Raw genomic sequence first — 20,294 nt, forward strand, 5'->3', positions numbered from 1 at the left:
CTTTCTAGCTCTCCATCCTGCTGAGAGTCACTTTCATCAGCAATAAAATCCCCTGTATTTACCATCTTCAATTTGTTCGTGTGACCTGATTCTTCCTGCATGCTGAACAAGAGCTAGGGATACAGCGGGCTGTCACACCAAGGACTTAAACACTTAGCCATCTGTGGACAGCAAAACTAAAGGAGCACTGTAACACACGCCCTCTGGGGCTCCAGGGGTTGTGGGTACTCCTCTAGAAGCTGCCTTGGGGCCACACAGAGTTCTGCTCCTGCCGGCACCCAGAAGTACTCATCTTGGCCCCTGCACCCACTCACCTGCGTGCTCCCTCTCCCGAGAGGGGGTGAGAGCCACGGGCTGAGTAAAGAAGCCACCCTCTTTGCAAGTCCCATGAAGGGGTCAGGGAAATTTTCCTGTTTCAACATCAGTAGATCTTGTTCCACTGGAGAACAGTTCACAGCCACTAGGGAGCTAGTCTTCCCAACAGACCTGAATATCAGCAAAACAGACTAAAGTTTTTACTAGTGGAATTAGAAAGGCTGACTAGTCAGTTAGGGTGTGATGCCTCACACCTCCCGTTAATGGACTGTAAAAAAAAAAAAAAAAGGTTACAATTCAAGAATGACAATTGGTTCATTTACTATCTGGGACACAGATAACAGCTGTATATATTCTGAGTTTATTTTACATAACTGATAACTGAAAGACACTTTCCTCTGTCTCCTCAGCTAACATCTTCCTGCGTGTATAGTGTCAAAGTCACAACCCAACAGAATGTTCTCAACAGCAAATGATCTCTTCTCTTCCTTCTCCTAATTCCACCTCATTCAGCCTCGCCCATGCCTGCCTCCCTGTGTGCATTTTCCTAACGCTCTCTTTCTCCCGGAGCAGAGCACTCAGTTCCCCACCCCTGAAGGCCATAGGCTCCAGCTTCCTTGCCAGTCACGGCTTTGAGAAGGAAACGTGTGCAGCCAGTGGTGTGGGTAACTTTCCACGGCCTCCTTTAGAGATGCTTTCAGCTTAAAAATATTTTCTACCTCCAGATTTTCCAAAGCAGTCAAGGTTATGGGTGAGAGAGCCTTTCTGATCTTTCTGGGCCAAAGGATTTGCCCTGGAGAACAATCTTTATTTATTCAGAAAATGTTGGAGGACAGCACAGCTGGGCTGCCCTAGACCAGGCTCCCAGGGAGGATTAATTATAATTCATAGATGCCCTCTGGCAACTTCCCCTATCGTTCAGCTCTGAGGGCTCTGGATTGGCTAGTGAGGGTGAAATCTGCAATCACAGTAACATGAGGGGTGCTAGGGAGGGGAGTTTTCAAAGGGAATTTAAAATTTCAGACTTAAGATTTCTCCTGTCATTATGTAGTCAGTGAGCCAAGTGCCCATCTCCAGGGACACCACGAAGCCAGTGGATTATGGAAATAGGTGGAAACCATCACACAGTCAAGCATGGAATGTGCCCTGTGCAGGATGCCAGGCAGAGCGGGTGGGAATAACGGCTCTCACTTTAGGTCTCATCTGGGGCCAGCCAGGAACTGCCTGTGGAAGCTGGAGCATAAAAAGCAGGCACAGGCTCCCTGGACACAGCATTTGTTGCCGTGTCTCCTTCCCTCCGCTGGTTCTTACTGACAGAAAAATCATGAAGCTGCCCCAAACTTAGGAATCGGCAAGGCAGCTATGGGCGGGGGGCCAACCCTGTTCCAGATGAGGGTATCAGAAAGCCCCGGTCATCCAGACTCCATAACGTGCCCTGGAGCAGGCCGGATGCAGTGGCCACAGCCCTCTGGACACACATGGGCAGCCCATTCCAAACGCAATGGCCACAGCCCTCTGGACACATGTGGGCAGCCCACTCTGAACGCAGCAGCCACAGCCCTCTGGACACACGTGGGCAGCCCACTCCAAACGCAGTGGCCACAGCCCTCTGGACACACGTGGGCAGCCCACTCCAAACGCAGTGGCCACAGCCCTCTGGACACACGTGGGCAGCCCACTCCAAACGCAGTGGCCACAGCCCTCTGGACACACGTGGGCAGCCCACTCCAAACGCAGTGGCCACAGCCCTCTGGACACACGTGGGCAGCCCACTCCGAACGCAGCGGCCACAGCCCTCTGGACACACGTGGACAGCCCACTCCGAATGCAGTGGCCACAGCCCTCTGGACACATGTGGGCAGCCCACTCCGAATGGTCTCATCCCCATTTTGCTGCTTGTTATCAGTCAGCTCATGGGGGTGCTTAATGATGAACAGAGGGGCTCTTTCATGGCAATTTATACTCATCCATCAAAAGTTTTGACCTTTGCTAAAAGAATTTAAAATGAGATTGTATTTACATATAAATCAGGAAAAATGACTTGCATCTCTGATGCATTTTTCACCCCAGGATCTCAGAAGGCCTTGAAACCTGGAGCTTCACACACCAAAGGTTGAGTCCTGTTAGTGGGTCACGAAATCGAATCTGCGGGGTGTGACAGTAATGGCATTTTGAAGTCTCAGAATCTATCACACATGGAAAGGAGAAGTATCATTGCAAGAAAACAACATTCAAAATCTTCCACTGCAGAGAGCCATGCCACGAGTGGAAAGATCTCTGAGGAGAAGTCACCAGATGTGACCTCTCCCCCAGTTACCTAGGGACACCTATGCTGAAATTACCTCCAAATCTATCTCCTTAACTCTGGCCTCTCTCCTAAACTCCAGACATGTGGCTGTTTACTGGCCTCTCTCACCTGTGTGCCACACGGGTATCTAAGAATCAGGAGCGCTGAAAGTGAACTACCTTTCCCCGAAAATCTGCTTTTCCTCTCACTGTGCCTCTTCTGTGTTTGTTCTTTCATTTATTCATTGAAATATGTATGCATGCCTACAACGTGCCCACCACGATTCTAGGCTCTGGGAGCACCTACAGCACCACAAACCAAGTCCCACCCTTATTTCAGTGGGGAAGACAGACTGTAAACAAAAGTGTACATAATGTCAGGTAGTGAAGTGTGCTGCGAAGTAAACAAACATGTGGCAGACGGTTAGAGGATGACATGTGATGGGACAGGCTGGCCAGGGTGCACCTGTCTCCCTGAGGAGCAGAGGAAGGATGGAAGGGGTAGCAGTGCTTCTGCTCCTACAGTTGTCCAAGGCAGAAGTTTTGTGAGCATCTTCAACTTTGCCCCACATGTCCTCCTTTCCCATAACCCATGTCTCTGTTACCTGTTCTCTCCCCAGTGTTCCTACCTGGCTCAAGGACTCAACACCTCTCAAGGGGAGCGCTGCACCAGATTTTGGTCTTTTACGTTGGGCGTCAGCTCACTGTTAGAATAATCTTTCTAAAACACACATCCGTGAATGTCCTTGACTTGCTGAAAACCCCTCCCTGGTGTCCATTTCCTACAGGCATAAGTTCCTGACCCCAGCAGAGTTCAAGTACCTTGTTTTCTGGTACCTCCTCCCATGCCCACCGTCTCTCCTGCCACGTTCCCCAGGGAATACTTTGTGTTCTTCCCCACATCCCTGCCTGAGCCCAGGCTGTTTCTTTCACTCCAAACACTTCTCGCAGCCCAGTCCCCAATTCCTAGGCATCCTTCTGGGCCAAACTGGATTAGTGAAGCCTTCCCTAACTGCCCAGTCAGGTCACTTTTCCCCATCTTCCAGTTGTTCTCTGGGGGTGCCTCTGTTGTATTTATAATACAGTGAAAGGCTGTAAGGGTCTGCATTTCACTCATTCAATACACATTGTTGAGTGGCCCCTGGGCACTGGGCTTCACTGTTAGTGCCATGGACACAGCTACAAATAAGGCCAGACCAGTTCTTGGCTTTCATGGCGGTGATGCTCTGGCGCAATGTCTCCTCCATTAGGCTGGGCCCATGCATTCAACACAGCTAACAAATCCCCACTTTGTGTCCAATATAAGGTATCCCCCTGGGAGATCCCAAGGAGACAGAAAAGAATGAGAGAGGCTACTCGACGCCTGAGCGCACCTGTCCCATGTGCAGAATCTTATCCATGATTTTTGGATGAAGAAATTACGGGAATTATTTTTATTCCCATTTTGTAGTAAGAAAAGAAAGAAATAGAACAATTAATTCAATTAATTCGTATGTTGTAAACAACGAGCTTGATTGCCAGAATTCCAGATGAACTCAGTGGAACACAATTATCTCTGCTCTGAATCACAAGAGGCTTCTTTTCACTCCATTCGCAACACTTCCTATTTGCAAATTTAATATAAAGTATAGATAAAAGAATACGCCAGCAAATTCTGCTGTTAGGCAGCAGGGTCTCCACAGCTCAACACCTGGGACTGGCCATGGTCTGTCATCCTCGTTCAAATTAGGATAGTCTAAGGACTAAGTCTGTTGTGTTCTAGGTACTCCCAGTGCTTCGAATAGTGCTTGGCATCTCATGGGCACTCATAAATATTTCAATGAATAAATGAAAGAGCAAGCAGACAGGGAAAAGCACAATGAGAAGAAGATCATCTTTTCAAGGAGAGGCAGGTAATTCACTCTTGGTCCTCCTGAGTCTTAGGTGCCCACAGGGCATGCAGGCGAGGAAGGTAAATAGACAGAGAAATGTCTGGGGGTGTCAGACGGTACTTCCCAAAGAAACACTGAATAATTCTTTGAGGAAGTCATTTTGTTTGAATAACATTACTAGACATATGACCTTCTGTGATAAAAGTTTTACATTCTGCACAAAAGACATAGCTTTTGACACTGAAGAAAAAATGTGATTTTCAGAAGAAAGAATAAAATGAAAGAGAACAAACAAAACAAAATGAAACAAAACACAAGAATCTAGAGCATCAAAAAGAGAATTTTAAGCCAGGCTAAACCAGTATCACTTGGCAAAGACTGAACCAAAGATGATGAACCTGAAAGGTCAGATCTTTGGGAATGATTTTTAGACTATAATGTGGTGAACATCTGAAAATTATCTAGGATTTAGTAAGATTTTGGATGAACTATTCCAGATCTCTCTTAGTTTGTTTTGTGCTGCTGTGAGAATACCACCAACTGGGTAATTTATAATAGACGGAAACTTACTGGCTCACTGTTCTAGAAGCTGGGAGGTCCAAGATTAAGGGGCCAGCACCTGGTGAGGGCCATCTTGCTGCCTATAACCTGGCAGAAGGCATCACATGGGATAGACAGAGTGTACAACAGAGATCCAAGCTCTTTAATAAGGAATTCCTTTAATAAGGAATCCACCCCTGTGATAATGGCATTGGTCCATTTATGACCAGAGCCCTCACGGTCTAGCCAGCTTGTGGTATTATGGCATATATATATTTACACGGCATATATATATTTATATGGCATATAGATATACATTTCTTTTCTTCCATGATTCCTGGCTCATAACTCCTAACATCCTTCGGGTCTCTGAAGTACTGTTCTTTGTGTGTCTTTGTTGGGTAGGCTCAGGGTGGGGCTGGTCACCGGAAAGACCAAGGTAGGATTAGATAGTTAAGACTTTCAGCGCCAACCCCCAACCTCCAGGAGGGGAGAGGGGCTGAAGGTAAGTTGATCACTAGAGCTGATGCTTTAATCGATCATCCCTAAGTAATGAGGCCTCCATAAGAACCCAAAAGGACAGGGTTTGGAGAGCTTACTGACAGCTGAACACATGGAGGCTCCTGGAGGGTGGCCCACCCAGGGAGAGCACTCAGGGAAAGGAGGCTCTGCACCCTTCCTGCATCGCTCACATGATGCATCTCTTCATCTGTATCCTTTGTAATATCCTTTATAATAAACTGCTAAACGTTGGTGTTTCCCAGAGTTCTGTGTGCCACTCACACAAATTAATCAAACTCAAAGAGGGAGTTGTGGGAACCCTAACTTGAAGCGGGTCAGTCAGAAGTTCTGGAGGCCCAGACTTGTGACTGATGTGTTGGGAGGGCCAGTCTTGGGGACTGAGCCCTCAACCTGTGGGATCTGATGTCATCTCTAGGTAGGTAGTGTCAGAGTTGAATTGGAGGAGAACCAAGCGGTGTCTGCCGCTTGGTATGTGTGGGGAAATCCCCCACACCTTTGGTCACAGAAGCCTTCTTCCCTGTTGATGATTGTTGTTGCGGTGCGAGAGCACCGGCTGAGAGAGCTGTTTTTCCCACACGCACCTCTTAACCGTCCCACATCCAACACTGCTGCAAGGGAGATCAAGTTTCCAACACATGAACTCTGGGGGACACATTCAAACAAAGCACCGTCCACACACACCCATGTATAGTCAGAGAGTGGGTTTCACACTGGCCATGTGTATTTATAGACTCCATATGTTTATACTCTTTGATCCAGAAATACTACTTCTAAGGCTGTATCTTAACAAAATAATTCAACTGTGCACCACAGGAGTCATGCAAATATTATGTGAGAAAGCAGAAAACTGGAAAATAACTATAAATGTTTAACATTTAGTGAAGAATCAAATAAACCAGGGTATATTCACACCATGGAATATTATGTAACCATCACCCATATGAATCTGACAATTCAATAAAAACACAGAGAAAGTCTATGAAATAATGCTAAATTTAAAAGCAGAATATACAATAATTATGGACACTCTGATTGCACCTATGTAGAAAACATTGGAGGAGAAAAAAAACTAAACGGAAAGGCTCCCAAGTGGTAGCAATAAGGCAATCAGATTATAAATTATTTTTCTTTCTAGAAGGTTTGCTTTATTAATGATTATAAAAAAATAATTGCAAACACTTATGGGGAGCTTTCAATACTAAGCACTTCACATGTTCATTACTCTTTATAACAACCCTATGAGATGGATACTATTAATACTCTTATTTTACAAGTAAGAAAACTGAGGTTTAAAGAGACTGAGTAACCAAAATCACACACAGGTTAGACGGTAGATCTGCGGCTAGTTCTTGGTCTGGCTCCTGTGAAAGTCCAGGCTTTTAATCACTACATTATACTTCTATTTAGCTTTTTTTTTTCAATTAAAAGACGTATTGTTTTAAAAATAAGTCCATAGTACAATCGAATGGCATTTCCTTTATGATGAAAAAAAGTACTGAGACCTTAACTGGATTGGCTCTAACACTTTTAGAAATCAGTGTGGCGGGGAGTGGGAGACAGAGAAGGAAGCCAATGTAGGAATGGTAATGACTTGGGATAGGCAGAGAGGGAGGAAAGACAGAGACCTCCAGGGCACCCACCTCTCCCGGGGCCTTGTTTGCATAATTCTTCTTGGCAGCCTCCTGGAGTTCCATGGCCTGCTGGATGTACATTTTCCCAGCTAGGATTTCACTTTCCAGCATTGACAGCTCTTTCAGTGAAATGGGCCAATTCAACCGTTCTAAAGCCTGGTTTAAAACTGTTTTGTTTTCCAAGTACTGTATTGGTTTGTTTGCATCTAACCTAAAAAACAAACAAACAAACAAAAAAAGAGAGGAAGAAACAAAAAGCAAAGAAAATGACTATAATAAAAAAATATGGTAAGATGGTTTCCTAAGAAATTCTCCCCTGAGAAACATCTGTTGAAGCTAGTGTCAGGTGTCAGATGACAGCATCATAGCCATGCCCTCTGCTCTATCAGGACTTTGGTAGCTTGCAAAGGTTAGAAATAACCATCTCTGTGAATTATGGTAGGCACTTTTCCCTATTACCTCATTAGGTTATCTGATTTTAAAGAAGTATGATACACATAAAATTTTCAGCATTTTTTTTCTCCGTATTTGGAGCCTGACATCTGGCAGAACCAAACATGGGCTTCAAAGAGATTTCACACAAATATGCCTAGCAGTGACTCTGAAAAACAAAGCAAAGCAAAACAAACCCAAATATTTGCCTCAGTGCAGTGATTCTTATACTAGCTCATTTTAGCTATTTTTATCTCCTTTCCTCTTTGCAAGCCTAAATAAGTCTAAACTATTTGGCTTTGCTGTTTTGGTACATAAAGAACAGAAGCCAAACTTTCTATGGCTGATAAGCAGGCGGTGGGACTCCAGGGGAAGCTAGTGTGGTGTGATGGCCCAGGTCCTGGATTCTGTTTCCAGTCTGAGCTGCTTCTGAGTCAGACACTGCTGGAACGGAATGGGTAGGGAGAAAGAAAACAATTCATGATTATCACTCTTATTGCTGAAAGCATCACTTATTTCTTTAGATGTTGGATATTGGAAGAGAACAGTCTAAACTCAGCACAAGCACAGGACTCCGTCCACAAACAAACTCGTACCCAGAAGACAGCAAAACATTCTTATTGGAATGATGTCAGCAAGATGGTGGAATAAAAACCCAGGCCCTCATTCCCCTACGGAGACACTGACTTAACAATATATGAACCAAATTGCCTTTGCGAGAATTCCAGAAACAAATGAAGAGGTTGTGGCATCTCAGACAGGTACAAACCCAAGAAAAGCTGCATGAAGGAGAGTAAGAAAGCTTGTTGCATTTTGCCTGCCCTAACCTCTCCTCCTCCCCAAAACAATGTGATGCAATTGGAAGAAAACTCCCCAATCCTGGCTCCTCCTTTGGAGAAGAGAGTGGAATGCACATTCAAAATTCTTGTGTTTTGGGGGACTTCTGAAGAAATAGGTTTCCGTCTTGCCTGATTCAGAATGCTGATGAGAACAGTGGTATATTTTGCATGTCAGGTTGGGACCTCTGAGAACAGAAATGAGTGTCACAGCTTGTTACAGCATTGGAGATACTGCAGTACTTCAGAGAGACACCAGGGGGAGCAAGATATTACAGGCTCCTGAAAGAAACGGGCAAATCTTTTTCACTGGGAAATAACACACACAAGCCCAGAGAAGACACATCCCCAGAAAAGGTTTCAGAGAGTCCCCCAAATCTCTAGCTGGGATAATTGGTGAAGCCCTTCACCTGTAAGAGGCCAGTTTGTGAAAATCGGATGAGATAGCTGTTTTTTCAAATGTCATATTATCAACTAAATATCATAAGGCATAAAAAATGTAGGGAAAAGCACACAAAGATATGAGGAAATGGCCCAATCAAATGAGCAAAATAAATCTTTAGAAATTGGTCCCAAAGAAATGGAGATATATTCTTGACCAGTCCTGGTCATTTGCCCCCCTTCTTGTCTGTGGACCATGATAAGCCTGAGTAGTGACTTCAGAGCTGGGTAACATAGAAATTAAAGTGAAAAGACCTTTACGTGGAGAATTTGCATGCGTAATATAGGAAGGTGTTCTTTAGGTATGTTACAGGATTACTTGAAACCATTTGACTTACGCTCCAAAGTAATGTTGGTAGTATAGCAAATTATGATGAATAGCTTTAATTGTATGTTTAAAAGTCTCATATGTTCACATGCTTAAATCTGGGTATCAGAATTTAAGCAATTCTTGAACTATATTGTCTCCTTAATATACTAATTACAAAGCAAAAAAAAAAAAAAAGGAATGGAGATATATTAATTACCTGAAAAATAATTCAAAACAACAATGTTAATGATGCTCAATGAGCTAAAAGAAAAGAGACAACAAATACAACTCAGAAAAGTGATGCATGAACAAAATGAGAATATCAACAGAGACAGAAACTATAAAAAAAACCAAATAGAAATTCTAGAGGTGAAGAATACAATAACTGAATTGAAAAATTCACTAGAGGGGTTCAACAGCAGATGTGATTAAGCAGAAGAAAGAATCAGTGAACTTAAAGAATAGATTTTAAGTCATAAGTTGTTATATCAACTTATGACTTAATAAAAAAGACATTTTGTGTTCATGGATTGAAAGACTTAATTGTTAAAATGTCCATACTACCCAAATCCACTAAGAGGATATAACAATTATAAATATATGTGCACCTAGCATCAGAGCTCTCAGATACATAAAACAAGCTTTGACAGAACTGAAGAAATAGACAGCAACCCAGTATTAGCAGGAGACTTCATGCTCTGCTTTCAATAATGGACAGAACAACTACACAGAATATCAATAATGAAACAAAGGACTTGAACACCACCAATCAACTGGGCCTAACCAACATGTGGAGAAACCTCCACCAAACAACAGCAGAATACACATTCTTCTCAGTACACATGGAATATTCTCCAGAATAGACTGAATGTTAGGCCACAAAACAAATATTTAAAAAAAGAAAGTTGAAAGCAAAGTATTTTTTCTGAATAAAATGAAATGAACCTAGAAATAATAATGGAAGGAAAACTGGAAAATCCACAAAAATATAAAAATTAAGTCACATATTCTTAAACAACCAATGTGTCAAAGAATAAATCACAAGGGAAATTAGAAGATATCTTGAGATAAATGAAGGAAAAAATACAACATATCAAAATGTATGAGATGCAGTGAAAGCAGTACTGAGAAGGAAGTTTATAGTGGTAAACACATTTTAAAAGGAGGAAGTTCCCAAATTAACAATTTAACTTTACTTTTCAAGGAACTAGGAAAAGAACAAATGAAAGCCCAAGTTAGCAGAGGGAAGAAAATACTAAAGATTAGAAATAGAGTATAGAAAAACAATAGAAAAAAAATCAATGAAAGCAAGATTCGTTTTTTTTGAAAAGACCTACAAAATTGACAAATTCTTAGCTAGACTAACCAAGAAAAAAGACAGAAGACTCAAATAACTAAAATCAGAAATGAAAGTGGAAACATTACAACCGATGACACAGAAATTAAAAGGATTATGAGACTACTAAGAACAATATTACACTGACAAATTGCATAACCAAGAAGAAATGGATAAATTCCTAGAAACATACTGCCTACTAAGACTGAATCATGAATAAATTAAAAAACTGAATAGATCTATAACTAGTAAGGAGATCAAATCAATAATCAAAAACCTCCTAACAAATAAAAGCCCAGTACCACATGGCTTAACTGGAGAATTCTGCCAAACAATGAAATAATTAATAACAATTCTCTTCAAACCTCTTTCAAAAGATTGAAAAGGGAGAAATACTCCTAACTCATTTTATGAGACAGAAATTATGCTGATACCATAACCAGACAGAGATACTACAAGGAAAAAGAAACTACAGACCAATGTCCCTGATGAACAGTGATGCAAAAATCCTCAACAAAACAGTAGCAAACTGAATTAAACAGCACGTTAAAAAGATAATCACCATGAAAAAAATGGGCTTCATTCCTGGAATGCAAGGATGGTTCAACATATGAAAATTAACGTAATATACCACATTAACAAAATGAAGGACAAAACCCACATGATTATCTCAAGTGATGCAGAAAAATCATTTGACAAAAGTCAACATCCTTTCATCATAAAAACACTCAGCAAACTAGGAATACAAGGAAACTATATCAACATAAGGAAGCCTACAGCTACTATTGTACTTAATAATGAAAGATTGAAAGCTTTCCCTCTAAGATTAGGAATAAGGCAACAATGTCCACTCTTCTCCCTTTATTCAACATAGTACTGGAAGTCTTAGAGAAATTAGGCAAGAAAAAGAAAGGAACAATATCCAAATTAGAAAAGAAGTAAAATTATCTGTTTGTAGAGGACATGATTTTCCATGTAGAAAACCCTAAAGATTCCACAAATACTGTTAGAACTAATAAATTCAGCAAACTTAAAGGATATAAAATCAATACACAAAATCAGTTGCATTTCTATACACTAACAATGAACAATCAGATAAGGAATTAAGAGAATAATCCCATCTACAATAGCACCAAAAAGAACAAATTAGGAATAATTTTAAGGAAGTGAGAGACTTGTACACTGAAAACTACAAAACATTGCTGAAAGAAATTAAAGAAGACACAAATAAATAAAAAAGACATTTTGTGTTGATGGATTGAAAGACTTAATTGTTAAAATGTCCATACTACCCAAAGTGATGTACAATTCTATGCAATCCCTATCAAAATCCCAATGGTATTTTTTGTATAAATACAAAAAAATCCTAAAATTTATATGGAATTTCAACAGATCCTGAATAGCCAAAACAATCTTGAGAAAGAAGAACAGAGTTGGAGGCCTCATACTTCCAGATATCAAAACATATTACAAAGCTACAATAATCAAAACAGTGTACTGTCTGTAGTGTAATCAAAGCAGTGGTACTGGCCTAAAGACAGACATATTGAATACTGGAACAGAATAAAGAGTCCATAAATAAGCTCTCATGTGATCTTGTCAAGTGATTTTTGACAAGGGTGCCAAGACTACACAAAGGAAAAACGACAGTCTCTCCAAGAAGTGATTCTGGGGAAACTGGTTATCCATATGCAAAAGAATGAAGTTGGACTCTTGGTTTAAAACATATATAAAAACTAACTCAAACAGATTAAATATCCAAGCCTATAAAACTCCTAGAAGAAAACAGGAATAAAGCTTCATTATATTGAATTTGGCAAGCTTTTTTGGATATGACACCAAAAGTGTAGGCAGCAAAAGCAAAAATAGACAAATGGGACTACATTAAACTTAAAAACTTTTGTGCATCAAAGAAAATAGCTGCACATCAACAGAGTGAAACAGCAACCTAAAAAATGGGAGAAAGTGTATGCAAATCATAAACCTGAGAATGGGTTAATGTCCAGAATATATAAACAACTCCTACAACTCAACAACAACAACATAACCCAGTTTAAAAATGGATAAAGGGCTTGACTAGACATTTCTCCAAAGAAGATATACAAATGTCCAGGAATCATGTAAAAAAATAATTAGAGAAATGCACATCAAAACCACTATGAGATATCCTTCATATCCATTAGGATGGTCACTACAAAAACAAAACAACATAGAAAATAAGAAGTGTTGCCAAGGATGTGGAGAAGGATTCATGAAGCTCAGAAAACTTCCAGCAGGATAAACACAAAGAAGAGTCACACCAACACACATTATAATTAAACTATTGAAGGGCAAAGAGAGAATCTTGAAAGGAACAAGACAAAAGTGACTTGTCATAAATAAGGACTCTTCCATAAGATTAACAGTTGATTTCACATCATCAACTATGGAAGCCAGAAGGCAACAGGTTGATATATTTAACGTCCTGAAAAAAAATATGTCAGTCAAGAATTCTCTATCTAGTAACACTACTCTTCAAAAATGAAGACAAGATTAAGACATTTCCAGATAAATAAAAGGTAAGAGAGTTTGTTACTAGTAGACCTGTCCTAAAAGGAATGCTATAAAGAGCTCTTCATGTTCAAGTGAAAGGATACTGGAAGATAATTCTAAGCCATATGAAGAAATAAATAGTACTAGTAAAGATAACTACATGGGTAAATACAAACACTAGTATTCTTGTATGTTTGGTATGTAACTCCTTTTGTTGTTTTCTTTACTCTTTAAGAGGCAAATGCATAAAATAATAATTACAAATCAGTGTTAATGGGCACACAATGTAAATGATATAATTTGTGACAATAACTATATAAAAGAGGTGAAGCTGAATAGGAACAGTTAATGTTGGCTACTAAAACTAACTTCATATCAATTCAAACAAGATTGTAATAAATTTAGGAGGTTAACTATAATTCCCATGGTAACCACTAAGAAAATTACTAAAAAGTATACAGAAAAGGAAATAAAGAGCGATCACAATGACCCATTAGAACAAATCAAAAATAAAAGAAACAAATATTGGACAAATGGAGGAACAAAAATTTTGACATGCAAAACAAATAGCACAATGGCAGAAAGAAATTCTTCATTATTGGTAATCACTTTAAATGTCAATAGATTAAACTCACCAATTAAAACAGAAAGACTAGCAGAATGAGGTAAATAATGATCCAACTATATGCTGCTTAAAAAGAGATTCACTTTAGACCTAAAGACACAAATAGGTTAAAAGTGAAAGGATGAAAAAAGATATTCCATGGAAATAGTAACTAAAGAGAGTTGGAGTGGCTATAATATTACCAGCAAAATAGATTTGTTATAAATTGTTACAAGAGACAAAAGGTAACATCTTATATTGCTAAAAGTCTCAAATCATCAAGCAGATATAAAAATTAGAAATATACATGCATACTGATTCCTAAAATGTGTGAAGCATATATTGACAGAATCACAGGGAGGCATAGACAGTTATGTATAGTTATGCCTTGGTATCCATGGGGGATTGGTTCTAGCACCCCCTGTGGAAGCCAAAATCCACAGATGCTCAAGCCTCTTAAATAAAATAGTGTCATATTTGCGTATAACCTACACACATCTTTCCGTACACTTTAAATCATTTCTAGATTATTTATAATGCCAAATACAATGTAAATGCTACATAGTTGTTATGCTATACTTATTTTACTTGCATTTTTATTGTTGTACTATTATTTTTCTTTTTTTTAATATTTTTTATGCATGGTTGGCTGAATCATGGATGCAGATCCCAAATACATGGAGGGCCAACTGTGTAAAAATAGTTGGAGACTTCAACGCCTCACTTTAGATAATGGATAAAACATCTAGACAGAAAATTTATAAGAAAATAGAGGACTAGAAAACACTATAAATGAACTAGACTTAACAAACATATCCAAAACACCCCATCCAGCAACATCAGAATATACATTAAGTGCACATGTAACATTTTCTGGGATAGACCATATGTTAACCATAGCAATTCTCAAGATATTTAAATGGTCAAAAATCACACAAAGTATATTTCCCACCCACAATGGAATAAAGCTAGAGCAACAATGAAGGGAAAACTGGAAAAATGGAAAATGCATAGAAATTAAATACCACATTCAAACAACCAATAGGCCAAAGAAGAAATTACTAGAGAAATTAGAAAGCAATATGAGATAAATGAAAATGAAAACACAACACACCCAAATTTATGGGTGCAGCAAAGCCAGTGCTCAGAAGAAGTTTTATGACTGTAAATTCCTCATTAAAAGATAGCTCTCAAATCAACAACCTAAATTTACACCTTAAGGACCTAGAAAAAGGAGGGAAAACTAAACCCAAAGCCAGCAGAGGAAGGAAATAATAAAGAGGAGAGCACTTATAAACAAATTACAGAATAGAAAAACAATTGAGAGAATCAACAAAATGAAAAGTTTGTTCCTTGAGAATATCAACAAAATTGACAAATCTTCAGCTAGATTGACTAAAAGGAAAAAACACATAATTACTACTATCAGAAGTGAAAGCAGGCACATTACGAATTCAGCTTACAAAAATAAAAATAATTATAGACAATACTGTGAATAGTTCTATGCCAAAAATAGATAATCTACATGAAATGCACAAATTCCTAGAAACAGATTACCAAAATGACTCAAGAAGAAATAGATAATCTCAACAGCCTATATAACAATTAAATACTTTGCATAAGAAATAAAAAATCCCCCAACAAAGGGAAATTAAGAAGCAGATGCCTTCACTGGTGAATTCTACCAAACAAATAGTTAACAACAATACTGCTCAAACTCTTCCAAAAAATGGATGAGGGAATACTTCTTAACAGTCAGCGAGAAGAGAATTACCCTGATACCAAGGCCAGACAAACATGTCAAAGAAAACTACAGACCATTTTCTTTATAAATATGGACATAAATATTCTTAATAAAACACTAGCAAATCAAATCCAAAAGGACATTAAAAGGATTATACACCATGACTAAGTAGGATTTATGCCAGAAATGCAGGAGTGGTTCAACCCAAGAAAATCAAATGATTTAATACATCACATTAGTAGAGCAAAGGGAAAAATCCATGATCATTTCAATAGATACAGAAAAAGCACTTGACAAAATTTAACACACACTTTTCATGATAAAAACAATCAGAAAACTAGGAATATAGGGAACTTCCTTTCTTTCTCACTGGGATCAGGAACAAGACAAGAATGTCCCCTTTCACCACTGCTATTCAATGTTGTTCTGGAAGTACTAGCTAGATCAATTAGGTAAGAAAAAGAAATAAAAGGCATCCAAATTAGAAAGAAAGAAGTAAAATTTTTTCTACTTGCAGATGATATGTTTCTATATACAGAAAACCCCATAGATTCCCCACAAAGCCACTAGTACCAATAAATTCAGCAAAGTTGCAAGGTACAAAGTCAAAATACAAAATTCAGCTGTGTTTTTATGTACCAGCAATGAACAATCTGAAAATGAAGTTAAGAAAACAATCCCATTTATAATAGCACCCAAAAGAACAAAATAACAGAGGATGTGAAAGGCAGGTATACTGAAAACTATATAACATTGCTGAAGGAATTAAAGATCCACTAAATAAATGGAAAGACATTCTATGTTCATTGATTGGAAAACAATATTGTTAAAATGGTAATACTCTTCAAAGCAATCTTTAGATTAAATATAATCCCTACAAAAATTCCAATTTTTTTTTTTCAGAAATAGAAAAGCCAATCCTCAAATGTATACAAAACTTCAAGGGGCCCTGAATAGCCCAAACAATTTTGAAATAGAAGAACAAAGTTGAAGGACTCATACTTCCTAATTTCAAAACTGAATACAAATCTACAATAATTAAAACAGTGTCAACTTGCATAAAGATAGTCATATATAGACCAGTGGAATAGAATAGAGAGTCCAGAAATAAACTCAAACATTTATGGTCAGATGATTTTTGACAAGGGTGCCAAGACCATTCAAAGGGAAAGAATAGTCTCTTAAACAAATAGTGCTGGATAAACTGGATATTTACATGAAAAAGAATGAAGCTGGAACCCTACTTCACACCAGATACAAAAAGTCACTCAAAAATGGATCAAAAGTCCAAATGTAAGACCTAAAACTGTAAACATATTAGAAGAAAACAAAAGTATAAATGCTCATGATTTTGTATTTGGCAATGGATTCTTAGATTTGACACCAAAAACACAAACAAAAGAAAAAAAAAGAAGAATTCACTTCCTAAAACTTAAAAACTTTTGGACCTCCAAGGACATTATGAAGAATATGAAAAGATAACCCATAGCATGGGAGAAAATACTGGCAAATCAGATATCTGATAATGACTTAATCCTCAGAAGTTATACAACAAAAACACAACCCAATTGGAAAATGGACAAAGAACTTGAATAAACATTTCTCCAAAGAAGATATACAAATGGACAACAAGCACATGAAAAGATGTTTAACATCATTGGTCATTAAGAAAATGTGTATCAAAACCACAGCAGAATAGCCTTTCACACCCATGAGAATGACTCAAAAAAAAAGAAAAGGAAAATGTCAAGTGTTCATGAGGATGTGGAGCAATAAGAACCTACCACATGATCCAGCAATCTCACTACTGGATATTTATCCAAAGATAGTAAATCAATATGTATCATAGAGACACCTGCACCCTCATGTTTATTGCAGCAAGATATGGAATCAAACAAACTAAGTATCCATCAACGGATGGATGGATAAAGAAAATGTGGTATATATACACAATGGAATACTATTCAGCCAAAAAAAGGAACAAAATCCTATCATTTGCAGCAACTTAATATCATTTGCAGCACTTAATATCATTTGGAGGTCATGATATTAAGTGAGATAAGCCGGGCACAGAAAGACAAATAGTTCTCACCCATCTGTAGGAGTTAAAAACAAAAAAAAGTTGATTTTATGGAGGCAGAAAATAGAATCATAGTTACCAGAGGCAAGGAAGATGTGTCCAGTGGAGGTGGGGGAGATGAAGAGAGGTTTGACTATTGGATACAAACATACAGTTAGGTAGAAGGAAAAAGTTCTAGCACTTGAAAACACAGTAGGGAGACCATAGTTAACAATAATTTACTGTATATTTCAAAATAGCTAAAAGAGACAACTTGAAATGTTCCCAACACAAAGGGATAATAAATGTTTGAGGTGATAGATAGCCTAAACATCCTGATTTGATCATTACATGTGTGCAAGTATCAAAATATCACATGTACCCCAAAATATGTACAATTATTATGGGTCAATAAAAATAAATAGATATGTTCTAAAAATGGCATAGCCACTGTGGAAAAACAGTTTGGTGGTTCCTCAAAAAGTTAAGCATAGAATTACCATGTGACAAGCAAATCCACTGCTAGGTATATACCCAAGAGAAATGAAAACATATGTCCACAAAGAAACCTCTACACAAATGCATATAGCAACATAGTTCATGATAGCGAAAAAGTGGAAGCAACCCAAATGCCCGTCAGTGGAAGAATGGACAGACAAACGTGGTGTATATATACACATGTAGTACTGATACCTGGGTGAACCTTAAAAACATGAGGTTTTTACATTAACTAAGAAAAGCTGCCAGACACAAAAGGTCACATGCTGTATGATTCCCTTCATATGACATATCCAGAGTAGCCAAAATCATAGAGACAGGAAGCAAACTGGTGGTAACCCAGAAAAGGGGGAGACAGGAATGGAGAGTGATTAATTTATGGTTACAAAGTGATTTTCTGGGGTAATGAAAAAGTTTTGAAACTAGAAAAAGGTAGTGGTTTGCAGAACATTTTGAATATTTTAAATGCCTCTGCATTGTACACTTTAAAATGGTTAATTTTAGGTTATGTGAATTTCACCAAAAAAAAAAAAAAAAAGTGAGGAGGGAATGGAATGGCTTACTTTTCTTTTTCCTCTTGAGATAATGCTCGCCAAACAATTTTATTCAAGCGCCTGTTAAAAAAAAAAAAGTCAACAATAATTTTGTAGCAGTACTTCATTTCATGGCAAAAGGTTAACCCCAGGCACCGCAGTGGAAGCCCATCTAAGCATCATCTCCACTGAGCCAGGCCACTGTCATGTGCTTAAAGACACTGGATGTGTCACCTCAGCATCACTGCAGCAGCCTCGTGGTTTTGTGGCAATTGCGTCAAATATTAAAGGAGGGCTCAGTTCCCAGCTCAGTCAGGTAAAACTCAGACTGAGTAAAGGCAGTTGACAAACTGGTCTTCATTATCTCTGTTTTAAGTCGTTTCTAAACACCCACCATTTTTCTTCTTACGGAAACATAACTGTGTTCTTTAGTTCGCTTTCTGTAGACACTCTTCTGCCTGGATTCTCAGATCAAAAGAGTTTAACAGGGTCATAAATAATAGGATTGGGACACACTTTAGAGATCAAGCAGGCTGGCTGCCTTGTTTTCCAAACGAGGCTGCTAGGAGGGGCAGCTGGATGAAGCACCTTGCTCACCCACAGCTGCTGGCTGGCAGTGTTGAGACTGATCGTGTTTTCAGAGGGAAGCTGTTGACCCAAGAGCAAAGAAGGAGGTTGAAGCTAGTGGTTCCTACAGGGTAGCTATAGCTGCTCTTTTGGCTACTAATCAGTGTTGCTTCTTCAGAGTTCCCAGCCCAGTTCTGTGTCATCGTGTCAGGACATCATTACCCAAAAGCAGGCTTTCTGAGCTGCAGGGCAGAGAACACTGGCTCCAGGGTTGTGAGCTGATGTTCCATTAAAAAACACTGCTTCTGGCCGGGCGCAGTGGCTCACGCCTGTAATCCTAGCACTTTGGGAGGCTGAGGCGGGCGGATCACCTGAGGTCAGGAGTTCGAGACCAGCCTGGCCAGCATGGTGAAACCCTGTCTGTACTAAAAAAAAAAAAAAAATCAGCCGGGCGTGGTGGCGGGCGACTGTACTCCCAGCTACTCAGGAGGCTGAGGCAGGAGAATAGCTTGAACCCAGGAGGCGGAGGTTGCAGTGAGCCGAGATCACGCCACTGCACTCCAGCCTGGGTGACAGAGCGAGACTCCATCTCAAAAAAACCAAAAAACAAAAACAAAAAACGCTGCTTCCATACAATGAGGTAGGAGAATGCTACTGCTCTTCAGGAGGCATTCTTCTAACCACTGGACCCAGCATCAGCCGGACAGGGCTCAGAGGACACACTTCGGGTGGCTGCATTCTCCTGCCCTGCCCTCCCATCATGAGCCTGGTGAGAACACAGAAAGGGTGTCTGCAGACAGGACCTCTGAAGAGGGTAGACTCCGGAGCCACAACGCCAGGGCCCAAAGCTCAGTCGGCTTCTTCTCCTTCTTGCCGTGAGGCTTTGGGCCAGTGCCCAACTTTTCGGTAAAGTGGGGATAGTAATAGTACCGCTCCACTCCCAGTGTCGCCATGAGGACTTGAGCTAGTGTGTACACAGCACATAAATTGTGTCTGATCCAGGTAAATGTGCTCTTAGTGATAGAAAAAGAGTCGGGAAGAGGGAAATAAGCCAGCTCAGTGCTTCTGTCTCACTTGAGATGTTTGGTTCTTTGAGGCCTATTTGGAAATTGGCTTTCTTGAATCATGTGATTCAGGTAATAATGATTAAGGCTTCCAAGATTTGTTAAAAGGATTTATAGTACGCGTTTTAGGTATCTTTGTGCTTCTCTGAAAAACAAACAAGCAAACAAACAAA

The 20,294-nt window shown here is 39.3% G+C and overlaps 1 protein-coding gene across 14 annotated transcripts in view; it reads right to left on the bottom strand.

Annotated features, from left to right (window-relative positions):
* The window catches only part of VWA3B (von Willebrand factor A domain containing 3B), a 225,676-nt gene that overhangs the window by 34,398 nt on the left and 170,984 nt on the right, over positions 1-20,294 (bottom strand). For 12 of the 14 annotated variants that reach the window (XR_010149071.1, XR_008546486.2, XR_008546485.2 and 9 more), the window contains 2 exons: positions 18,521-18,571; positions 7,175-7,376 (listed from right to left, as the gene is read on the bottom strand). Coding sequence is in view for 8 of the 14 variants with exons in the window: in XM_054678679.2 (XP_054534654.1) it covers positions 7,175-7,376; positions 18,521-18,571 (253 nt within the window). In the remaining 6 variants the exon portion in view is untranslated. The remainder of the gene's footprint in view (positions 1-7,174; positions 7,377-18,520; positions 18,572-20,294) is intronic. The other 2 variants (XR_008546484.2, XM_054678675.2) reach the window with 1 other exon arrangement.

This window comes from Pan troglodytes, chromosome 12 (assembly GCF_028858775.2).
Source record: "Pan troglodytes isolate AG18354 chromosome 12, NHGRI_mPanTro3-v2.0_pri, whole genome shotgun sequence".
NCBI lineage: Eukaryota > Metazoa > Chordata > Mammalia > Primates > Hominidae > Pan > Pan troglodytes.